The sequence below is a fragment of the Spodoptera frugiperda genome, chromosome 2, assembly GCF_023101765.2.
Source record: "Spodoptera frugiperda isolate SF20-4 chromosome 2, AGI-APGP_CSIRO_Sfru_2.0, whole genome shotgun sequence".
Taxonomy (NCBI): Eukaryota; Metazoa; Arthropoda; class Insecta; order Lepidoptera; family Noctuidae; genus Spodoptera; species Spodoptera frugiperda.
This window is the reverse complement of record NC_064213.1, coordinates 9,722,807-9,734,917: the sequence shown is the minus strand read 5'-3', so window position 1 is coordinate 9,734,917 and position 12,111 is coordinate 9,722,807. Positions and strand designations below refer to the sequence as shown.

General features: G+C 33.6%; 1 protein-coding gene across 6 annotated transcripts in view; it reads left to right on the top strand.

Annotated features, from left to right (window-relative positions):
- The window catches only part of LOC118269123 (uncharacterized), a 258,041-nt gene that overhangs the window by 193,547 nt on the left and 52,383 nt on the right, over positions 1-12,111 (top strand). The window contains exon 1 of one of the 6 annotated variants that reach the window (XM_035584049.2): positions 949-1,504. The exons of the other annotated variants lie outside the window; for them this stretch is intronic. Coding sequence (XP_035439942.1) covers positions 1,396-1,504 — 109 coding nt within the window. The 5' untranslated portion in view covers positions 949-1,395. Of the gene's footprint in view, positions 1-948; positions 1,505-12,111 lie in introns of those variants that run through there. 6 annotated transcript variants of the gene reach the window in all.

Sequence of the window (12,111 nt, the reverse complement as noted above, 5' to 3'; positions counted from 1 at the left end):
CCTTGCCTTATTATCAGCACGTGTTATGCTTTACCGGCAAAATTCTTAAACTTTTCATTTCATCTCAGTTAAAATAGTGTAATTTTACTTGTACAATAATACATTAGGTATATTCTACATCAATAACGCTACATAATATCATATATACTAACTAGACTATCTTATCCATTATTTCCTCAGCTAAACATCTAACTTTAAAGTTAGATTGTCTAGGAATAGATAAATATCAGAAAAACCCCGCTGAACATTTTTGTCATGTAATATTTTCCTCATACAGAACTGTAGATAAAAAGATCAGTTTAAATGTCATATTTAATGATTTACTGAAAACATTGTCCAGTCAACAAGTTTTATACTTAATTCAATTTTGTTTAAGTTTTCAACAAAAACATGACAAAATTTGATGGTAGGTACAACATTTGTTAATTATGTAATAGAATTTATTTTATAGGTAACATTTAATAATTTATCAAACATTCCTAATGTTCCAAAGAAGTGTAATGTGTGTATAAAATATGTATTCATAAACCCATAAAACAAGAGTTAATGTAGTTTAAGGTTATTTAAACAAACTACGTAGATTTTCTGCTATTTTATTTATTAAAAATAGTTTTACAAAGACATTCATTCAATCAAAACATGAATAAAAAATAAAAGTAATATCATTTGATTCAATAACCGTCAAAACTAACGCAAAAAATCAGCAAAACAAACAATAATTCTCTTTACACAACTCGATGCACTACAAAAATGGACTCGCCCATCAATTAAAAGCGTCGCCAACTTCGCAAACAAAACACCACGTGAACTTGGGTGCAAACGTTGGCTGTATACAGCAAAGGCTACCCAATATTGTGTATAATCTATGGTAAAGGCTCTGTTGCTTGCAAGCCCCGGCCACTACCTACCTGTGTGCTTTTTTTGTCAAAGGTCCGATTCGTCGGGTGATGCGGGTCGTCAGTGTTAGCGCGCACCTCGGTCGGCTCGGTTGCGCGTACCGGTTCAATTTAAAATACACGGCGCTAGTTCCCGACCACCCTAAACATATAGGGTGGTGATATTATTTGTGACTCTTTTTTATACATGTGTGTATAGTGTGGAGACAATTTTGTGATAAACATTTATTTTTTTAAGTTAAGGACGTAAGGTTGTGACCTGTGATGTCATTGGTCAGTGATTATTATTTTGACATTCCTTTTTTAAATACTTTGTTTATGTGTGTGCGCAGTTTTTAAATTATAATTTTAACTTTTTTGGACAACTTTAGTGTTGATAAGTGATATCGGTTTGTACCTGCTTTTGATTTGAAAAACAAAGTGGTTTATACCTGTGACTATAACAATAACAGCGGATGTTATATATCGTACTATATATATGTGTGTACTGTGATTAGTTATGTACCTGAAAATGTATATAAAATCGGAAAGATTTTACCAACAACCTGATAATCAGAATCTGAAAGAAGACAAATGCTTTTCTGATTATGAGGAGGAATTGGATGACCGTAAGTATTTTCATTTAAAAGATTCTTCTAGTAACTAATTCTCAATTAGCTGAGAATAATTACAATTTTATTAATTCAATTAATATGTGGTACAATAATTTATGACAGCATTAATTTTCCTGTAGATAATAAAATTATATTCCTTCCGTACTTAGTCACTAATAGCAATTACAAAAGTATTATACCTATCTATAAAAGAGATTTAGTGTATTAACTATAAAGTAAATAAATAATATTAATTTTAATGGAAATTATTAATTTCTGGCAATAAAATGTTGTTGCTAAATCGGTGCACTAACATGTACGCGCGTTGATGTCTTTTGTAAACACGAAACGAAATTGCCGACGGAACAAGATACTTTTAGAATTGAAACATTTTGTTTTATCTTTTAATTATTATAGCGTGATAATAAGTAGCGCTGCTCAAACATACATGATTAATAATAATAGTAACATTATTTAAAAAAACATTTCAAGGATTTTTCGATCCTGTAAAAATTTGATCTTCTCGCTTTATAAAATCGGAACCATATAAAACAGCACAAAAGTTATTAATCAAAAGTATTACAATACACCATAAACCACTAAATGATTATATCCTAGAAAAAAGGAACATGGACCTAGGAACATAATAAAATAATAGTTCCTCTTTATCCTCACAAAAAATGCACAAAGCAATAATCCCTTACTTTCTTCAAACAGGTAAATGTGAAACTAAATCCCTTATGGTCAACCCTTGTGCTGCGAAAGGTACAAAGGGTCCCTTCGACCAGACCAATTAGGGACAAAGAAAGGTACAGGTACAAAGGACCGGGAGATTAGTTCAAGGGTTTTGCTAAACAATAGGGTCAATTGTTTGCAAGATTTCGGTTTCCTGTCCGAACTTTTGGACCCACCGCGCTGTAACTGATTTTAGGATTCGTTGCAAAAAATCTTTCTTTAACTGATATGCATTTTTGATTATTGAACTGCGTAAAAGCATTTAAATTACCTGAAAGATGTTAAAAAAATATTAGATATTAGCTTTTCGCTTGATATCTGTTCAGCGGAGTCTGTACAGCGGTTCCACGGAAGAAACTGTTTTCAAGCACAAAAATCATTCGATAAAATGACTCAGTTATGACGTAAAAGAAAGACAAACCCAAACTAAATAGGAAAATAAGAATGAAGTTCGGCTACAACTTCAACATAAATAACTTTTCTACCTCAAACCAAAGTAGAGAAACATTAAATCGTCTTGTTTTTATTTAAACGGTTTTATTTGGCTTAACCTGTTTGTTTGTTGGGGTTAAATTTAGTAATTGGAGTTTCTCCCCATTGTAATGACAATCTAATTTTTGGTACACACTTTTATTCTTAATGGCCATACATATTAAAACCGTTTAACATAAAAAAATAAGAATTACTTGTTTAAGAATTTTTATTCCTTCCTTTTGACTGTCTCTTCGGTAGCGTTGTTTCAAGTGCGACTGCCAAGCAAGGGTCTCGGATTCTATTCTCGGGTTTTCAAACATTCTTAGTAGTAGCATGGATTCATGGTCATTTGTGTACTTTGCCCGGTTTATGATACTGTGGCAGGAACCTTAACAAAAATTGATCAAAAGTTAATATTATATTGTACATGTGTACCTCTGCTTATTCATTCAAGGATTAAAAAACATGATAGCGATGTTATATTCTTTCTTCATCAAAAACTACTTAAGATGTCACTAAGAAGGTTTCTTCGGTTAACTATAGCCTTATCGACATCCAATCTATAGACAACTGTACACATTTTTTTCAAAATCCCGTTCGCTCACCTAGCCGCGCATACGCATAATTTACTTAACATTCCCACATTGCACCCTCTAAACGTCCCATAAATATCCAAAAACATACCAAAACTGGACCTTACGCCACTGACATAAGCACAAAATAAATGACGGTGAAATTACCCTATTTTTTTTTTTGCAAAATTCTAAGAAACAAGTACCTGCTAGCAAAAAAATTGTACCTGACCTTACCTGAATATTGTTCTTTTTTGAAAACGGGCAGGAAATCGCGACAATACGGGCGAAACGGTCAGAGTTTGGGATAAGTGCGCACGAGTGTAACAATAGGACTGGGGTCTATTGTAAAGTGCGATTGAATCGTAAAACGCCTTTTTGGAAAATGAGTCACGCGTTGTAGGAGTGCGCGTATATTGTGCGCGTTACAGAATGGTATTTAGAAACTTCTGTTCTTTGTGGGATTCTATATGCTTGCAAGTACAGTACAGGTTAAAACTTGTTTGGGGTATAACATTTAATGTTGTCTCCGTACCTCATTGGCAGCAAGATTGACTGCAAAGTGAAGGTGCTTGCTTTCGATTCTCAGGTTGGTCACTTGTGACTTCTTGACCAATGAGGTACACTAAACTATGTTATTGCCTGTCTATCAAAATAAAAATACAGTAGAGCCTCGATAATCCGAACTACCAAAAAATTACCCCTGTTCGGACTCACGGAGCGTTCGGATTATAATATGTACTATAGAAATAAATAATACAGTATAGAAAAAAATTTAGTTATATTTTGATATAAATATCTCTGATATTGAGGTTTAGTAAAATACACATTTAAACCACATTTTACACAAGTTACTTATTAATAAAGTCGTCAATTTTAGTTTGGCGAGTTCTATTTACTGACCAAACAAAGGCTTTGTCCCTCAAATTACGCAGCATCATCTTTTCGGGTAAGGACAAGTCATTTTCATCAGCCCAATCTAAACATGTATTCAGTGCTGATATAGCTTGTGAATGAGAAAGTTTCTTGACATTCAAAGCAGAGATATTGTCAACAAAAGACTCATCATTCCCAGTCTCGTCAATCTCTTGCGTAAGTTGGGCTATGATCTCGTCATCAGTTATGGGTTCTGTGCAATTCTCTTCTTCTCCGAGACAGCGGCAGTTCGGATTACAGCGGCGTTCGGATTAGCTTGAGTACGGATTATCGAGGCTCTACTGTATAATTAAATTTTATAGCATATTTTATTGATTGAATAGAAGAATGTCTTAATTAAATTATTAAACTTAAACATCAATAACTTAAATGCACTCTTCAGCTTGAGATGAGTTCATAAACCTTATGACCTTTACAAATATTGTTTCACACTTAAAACTTTATTAAATTAATAATACTTAAAATAATATGACTGCCACGTGAGTCTAGTGGACGTACGTGACTAACTTGCAAATGTCTCGGGTTCGATTCCCAGTAAGGATATTGTAATGTGAGGTTTTAAAAAAAATCCTCAGTAAAAGCACGCAATAAGTAAACCAATAGGCATCTCTTTTACAACCCCTTCTACAATACAAGGGACTCATAATATAACTAGTTGAAAATTCGTTTTTAACATCTAACGTGCCTACCCCTTTAGTGATTACAAGGCGTGATGTTATCACTCCGTGACTTAGTTTAAAGTATGAAGCAGAATGATAACATCACGCTTTAAACGATAACATCATTTTACGTCAACAATACTTTAAGTCGAAATAATAATACTAAACAGAATAACATTCAATAAAATAAAATTAAAAAGACATTAAAAATAAAACACGAATTATCTATAGAATCAATTTATTGGTAACAAGATGTTTTGTCGCGTATAACTGTTCAGGTGTTGCAAGCCTCCCGCAATAAAAGATGAATACATGAAAGACAAGTTTTTACGAGAAATGAATTAACAAGCGATAAAATTATACATAAACCTTATTATAAAGTAATTGGTCACATTACCGCTATTTTTGAAGTTTTATTGATACAAATTATATTAATGTATGTCTGTCTGTATGTGTTGAGAAACTTAGTAGGTTTATTGACGTCATATAAATCGGAGTGAAGTAAAAACAGTTTTGATTTATTACTCGTAAAGTTGATATTCAATTGCAAAGGATCTTGTTAGCATTTTTTCCCATATCGTAGAGTCGTGCTTTGGCATAAAACGGCTCGAATGATAACCATGGCCTTATACTAAATTGATGTAAAACATTGCTTGTAGTGGTTGGTTTCCACCACATTCAGTTGAAATGCTAGGCAACTAGCTGCCATGGAACGTGCCGCGGGTTTGATTCCCGCACGGAACTCCATGTGTGATCCACAAATAGTTGTTCCGGGTCTAGGTGTCATGTGTATGTGAAATTGTATGTTTGTAAACGCTCACACGATACAGGAGAAAATCCTAGTGTGAAGCAACGAAAAAAAAACGTGCAGACGGATCACTTGATGGTAAGCAATCGCCGCCGCTCCTAGACACCAGAAGCACAAGAGGCGTTACAAGTGCGTTGCCGGCCTCTGTATACGTGTTACAACTAACATAATTAACCATTGCTGCCTAACACTCCAGCAACAATAAAAACTGAGATATTATGCCTGCATGGTTATATCAAACACAATAATACAAAACACACAAATGTATTAAATCTACGACATCCATTACGTGGGTGTCATAAAGAATGATGACTATTATCAACAAAATGATGGTAATTCGAATAAAATACAATCTGCACCATCTTTGACATCATTCAGTCAAGGTTGAGGTCGGTGTAGGACAAAAGGTCGTTGGAAGAACTGCAGATGATACTATGACGCATCCTTCTTATTAAATGACGTTATGCGAATCATTTGATATTATTACCGTGTATTTTTCGTTAATCATTTGATATTGACTGCGTAATCGGTCGAATGTAAATGCCGTATAGCAGTTCTAGAGTAAGGAAAATGATTATCGAGTCTTCGTCAACGTCAAGCCTTTTATCCCTGAAGGTGCAGGAAGAGTTGCACATTACGGCACGAAATGCCGCAAATACTTAAAAAGAATAACTTAAAATGTTTCGTCATTTTAATAAAAATAATTAAATTGGACAATAGCAAATGCAAATACAGTTGGCAACGAAAGTAGTAAAATAAGTCATATTTATAATATTTTTACTCTCTTACAAATTCAAAAATCTTCTGATGAAACTATTTCAAATAGTTTGAAGAATGATGTACAATTAAAAAAATATTCCTATTGTATAATAATTCGATCGCAACTGGTGATGATGAACAGCACACGAAAAAACGTAAAAAACTAAAATGTTCACAAAACTACGTCAAAACATTGTCACAAACTTACTACTGACGTCTTCCACTGTACTTACGTATGTAAATTGTTGAAAACGTAAAAATATTGTTCGGAGGTCAAGGTGAAATGTCAGGGGCAGGGGTCGTGAGATGAGCGCTGAATCACTCCGGCCAAAGGTTGGGCACCTCTGACATTTCCACGTAATCGCTTAACGGAACATCCACAGACAATGTTGAACATAAATGTTACTTGTCAATACTGTATTGGTTACAAATATTTACAATACAATGTTAGGTTTAAGTTTTGAGGAGTTACTACGAGTATAGCAATTAGCATGACTTCTGTTGTCTGTTTTGCTAATGTAAACCGTGTATGTCGATTGTTTTAGCTGGCATTCTTCTAAAATAGATTTTTTGGTTTTGATGATTTGAATACTCAATAAAATTGTGCAGATGAAAATCAATGTATAAATAAATTGTAATCACTAGACACCAACAAATAAAATATGACTAGCTACTCAGTTTAATAATTCACCAATAACAAAATACACATAACTACAATTTTTACCTACTCAAACTCTTAATAAAACTTTATATTTACACAAAATCTTCAACATTTCAAGGTCACGTCCAAGGTCAGGTTCAAGGTCACAGGGGTCGTGAGACGAGGGTTCGACGCCTGTTGATTCACTGCCGGTCGAAGGTTGCCAACCTCTGACATTTTCACGCAAAACGTCAAGCTGTTCTGCAAACGAGTTGAATGCAGTAAACATGTATACGTACATCAATAAAATTAATGAAAGAAGTCAAAGTTTATACGAAGATGACTGTTTGTCTTGATTTAGGTTTAAATGGTAAAAATTGGATAATGTAAAGTGTATATCATCACATCTGTATTTCATTCGAGTAGATCGGGACGTCCTAGCTTCACTGATGGACAAACCGATAGATTATTATATATTTACTTATTTATTTGTTAACATTTCAAAAGTGCCTATTTATGGTTTAATAGGAATCAATGAATTGACTTTTTTGAGGTTACGCTTAGCTAGCTCTACCTTCTTCTAAAATGTGATTTTCACTAAAATAACGAAATGGTGCTCTTGCTTCCTAAAATACGGATAAAAATATACGCTACCTCCCATAACAATTATGAGAAAACTTTCCCAAATTCACTAGCAAGCAGGAATTCAATTTAGTTCCCGCAACGAAAGTCATAGGTAAAGCGTAAGTTGCAGTTTAAAATACAAGCTAAACAGATAAACCCCGTGACATATCAACATTTTAAATGTAAATCAATATGATTATTTAGTTAATGCCCATCACGGTAAGCGTTCAAATGTAAATATTTACATTTATTTGTTTAAACACAGTTTAATTTACGTAGAGATGGTTTTTTCAATGGTCATTTAAGTAAATGAGAGGTAGACACAGGTAACGTGTAACCATTTTGTTATTTATAATTTATTTTTATACATTTGACCTTCTGATGTTTCTCACGATGTGGCTGTTTTATTCAAACAGGTCGTTCGAAGTTCAAAAGTTTATTTGATGTAAAAAAAAACTTAAGATTTATAATTATGGTCGTTATCATCAGCCAGTCTCATGACTTGTTTGTTTACCTATAACACTTTTTTGTTGATTATTTTATTGACGTTTTAAGAGAATTTTGCTCATTTGCTTGCTCACATGCGACCAAGATAATAATTAATTATACTGGTCATTAGAAATTAAAATGCTTGGGTAATATTAAATAATTAATCATCTTCTTAATTACTCATCTACTTAAAAGTTAATAATTAATTTTATAACAGTAATTTCTTCGCGATTATCTTTTACAAAACAAACCGAGAATTAATTTTATATGTAGGAAACGATAAATTCATTAAGAAGCCATAATACATTTTTTACACACCCTAGGTGGCATCAACCGGTATTGTCGCTGCACTGGTAAATAAGCCTTTTTTCTCCAACGCACTGAATAAAACCTTATTCGGATTCAATGCGCATCCAAAACATTCTTTATTTAAAAAAAATACCAACAGATCTCGAAATAATTCGAATTTCAAACATGTTGTGGCCGCACACCGCTATTGGCGGTAAGAAGGTTTTATATATTTAAAAATAACATATAATCTCTGTAAAATAAGAATTTTGTACATGAAATAAGTAGTTTTTTCAGGTTCAGGTTCTTGGGTACATTAGATCTATTTATTAGACCTACATTTTGCTCCTTGTACTTTAAGTAGTCTAAAGTTAGAAGCTTAAATATCTAGGAACACTGTCGCTAAACCCTAAAGCCCTTTACTAAACATCGATTACTAGAACCTCATTCAATTTGTTTCGTATCTAATCAGGGAACGGTATGCCCAGCAGTAGTGAGAATCACCGGCTTAGCTGGGGTCGTCAGTTCGAATGCAAATACAGGTTAATTGCAGATTCACAACGACCCCCGCCTTTAGAAGTGCGCCTGAGTGGAATTTTAAGTTATTGAAAATGTTTTTTTTTTTTCGAGTTCGGTTTAATGGTGATGCAGCCATATATTGTCCTGTTCAATAAGTTAATTGCTAAGGTATTTTTTTTTCTAACGGTTAGGCTCGATGCAATATTGAGTAAAAGTTTTTAATTTTAATAGATTGCGTTTAATGTTTTCTGAGGTCTGCAATTGTAGTTGGAACTTTATTAGTTCATTTTGCACTTACCATAACATATGAATTTCACTTTACCGTCAAAAATTACTTCGCTATCATTATACATAACTCCTACCCCTGATTATGAGTTAATGATCTACATTACTTCATATTCGTATCGCTAGCTACCCTTCAACGTTCAGAAATCGTCAACCATTCAACTCCAAACAATTTCTTTCACAACATGTTCTTTCAAAACAATATTCCCGTCCAAAACCCAACATGTTACCTACTTAAGTACACGTAAACGTCTCGTAACCCTTACACAAGCTACCACACAGGTGCTCTCTCGTCCGGTCGAGAGGTTGGTCCTCAAACTTGGAGCAAATGTTTTGCTTTGGCCACAAACGTTTGACCACACGTCAAGGGCACTCCTTGTTAAAGGGCCTAGTGATGGGACGTGACTGGAATAATTGTCGGCGTTTTTTGGGTGTCTTTATAATGATTATAATGTGTTACCGTATGAATTTTATTGGTTGTTTGTTAATGTAAGGTTTTAGTTAGTGTTGTGTAAGCGATTTCGGTTCTGATATTGACATGAAAATATTAATGTGTTTTAGTAAAACGGCTTATTTAAATCTGGTCTTATTTAAAAATGTGAAAATCTACCCAACTCTCCTTGTTCAAAAACCTTTCGTGTTTACTAGAAGATACTGTAACGTCAACAATAAAAAATCGTTAATATTAAATCAATCATTACAATCAACGCAGCTTCCTCACTTATGAAAGTCTTCACTTTCTAAACCAACCTTCCTAACAGTAATCAGACCCACCGCGCAAACCAACAAAAAGTCAAAAAGAAACATAACCTAACCTCAAAATTTTCAGTAGCCCACTCGATAGTTATAGAGATAATCGAGTGAGCACATCACTAAACGCGAGGGCCGTTCCTCGGAATCTTAACGATGCTAACAGTTTAGCGTTAAGCAGGTGACGTAGTGAGTCAATGTTTGTATAAGTGTTACATTAGTTTGTGTAGCCCAGCGGTGGGATGCCATCGTGGGCTGTAAGTACATACGTACCTACTTACTTTGTTTTTGGAGCGGTCTCGAGAGGACACAGTTTGTTTAAGGTGTTTTAAAACAATGGTTCTTATGGGTTAAGATAAAATGGGATTGGATGTTTTTCTGTCTATAATTCGGTTTTAATTATATTGATTACTTATGACATAAAAACAGAAGTTAAAATTCTAATCTTTTATACAATTTCATAATTAGCTTTGACAAACAAGTAAAGCTTTCATATCGTAAAGTAACATGATTTAAGATACTGTTATCTTATCGTTTTAAAAATGAAACTATCTCAAAACTAAAAAATCAAACGCAACTGAAACTATTTACAAATATAAACCAATTTTTACAAATAAAAATCAATTCAACAAACTTCACAACAATAAAATTTAATCTATTACAAAATACGATTACTGCAAACGCTATCTCATTTAATTCTAATCTTAATCTAAATATTTCGTATCTTAAACTAAGTTAAGGTTGTCACAAACAAAAGCATGCAACGTTTGGTTGCTTGCCTTACAAGGCCGCCTGACTAGTAACTAGTAACTACTGGGTAGTGACTACTGCCGGCAATGCAGGTGGCTGATTGGCCAGTCATGAGCTCTTAGAATGTACTTAAATACGTAGAAACCTAAATATTTCATTATTGATCTTACATTGTTGGCAATCTAGATTAATTTATTTGTAGCTCCAATCTGTGGACTGTAGACAATTAGTTGTATACAATGTGTTTTATAACATTATCACATCAACAGCCTATTTATAAATGGCCATTACTGACCAGAGACCTTTTCTCGCATTGAGAAGGTTTGAGCATTAATCACCAGGCTTGCTCAATGCGGGTTGGCAATTTCAGACTTATAATTAAAAATAATAAGCTTCCAGGTTTCCTCACGATGTTTTCCTTCGCCGTTTGTCAATTGTGTCTACAACAATCTTATAAAATTACAGTTGTCATATTTTTTATCATGTCATCATACGAATTATTACATTACACAGAAATGTACCATTCTCATCCAATTAAACTATATAGGGTGATAATATAATATAATACCAAACATGCCAGACAGCTAGAAACCCAATTCCAGACTCAATAAAAAATAAATACTGAAATTATACCTTCTATACAATGATCAATACATTCACAACACTAAAAGCAACGCTCTGTTTAAAATCACTTCCTAAAATTAACCACCCAATCGCCACCATGGTCGCTTCGACCTACAAGGTCACACGGACCCGGCACTACCGGCAACGTGCAGGTGGTTGATTGGCAAACACAAACAATATTGTTTGAACATCGGCCCGCCCTCGGCTCGGCAAACAACAGGTGAGACGTGCTCACAGATAGAGAGTGCTCGTAGAAAATATAATTTATTCCCAGGTGGTAATTTATTTGGTCATTTCTTTGGACAGAATTGTTGATGATTGTGTTCTTTTACATGACACGGATTTATAAATATTTCCCTCATAATACGTATGTATATGTTATTTATTAGTTATTTATTTATTTTATTAAATTAAAGATTATTTTTTATTTGTATAGAAGCATTATTTCAAAATTGTAAGTGTACATATGTGGGCACTATGTTTGAAACAACCCTCTTTTTTAATTTTAATTCTTTACAAATTGGTTTTATTGTCCCATAGTTTTGACGTCGTATTGTCGTTACATTGTTCCTACATATATATACAATAGGTAAATGATCAAATAATGTATCAGAGATATTGTAAAAAACATTTTTTGAAAAGAGTAACGATGGAGTTTCTTGCTCGTTCTTCTCCATTCGAAGCAACACTTTGGAACGAGCGCCTAGCTT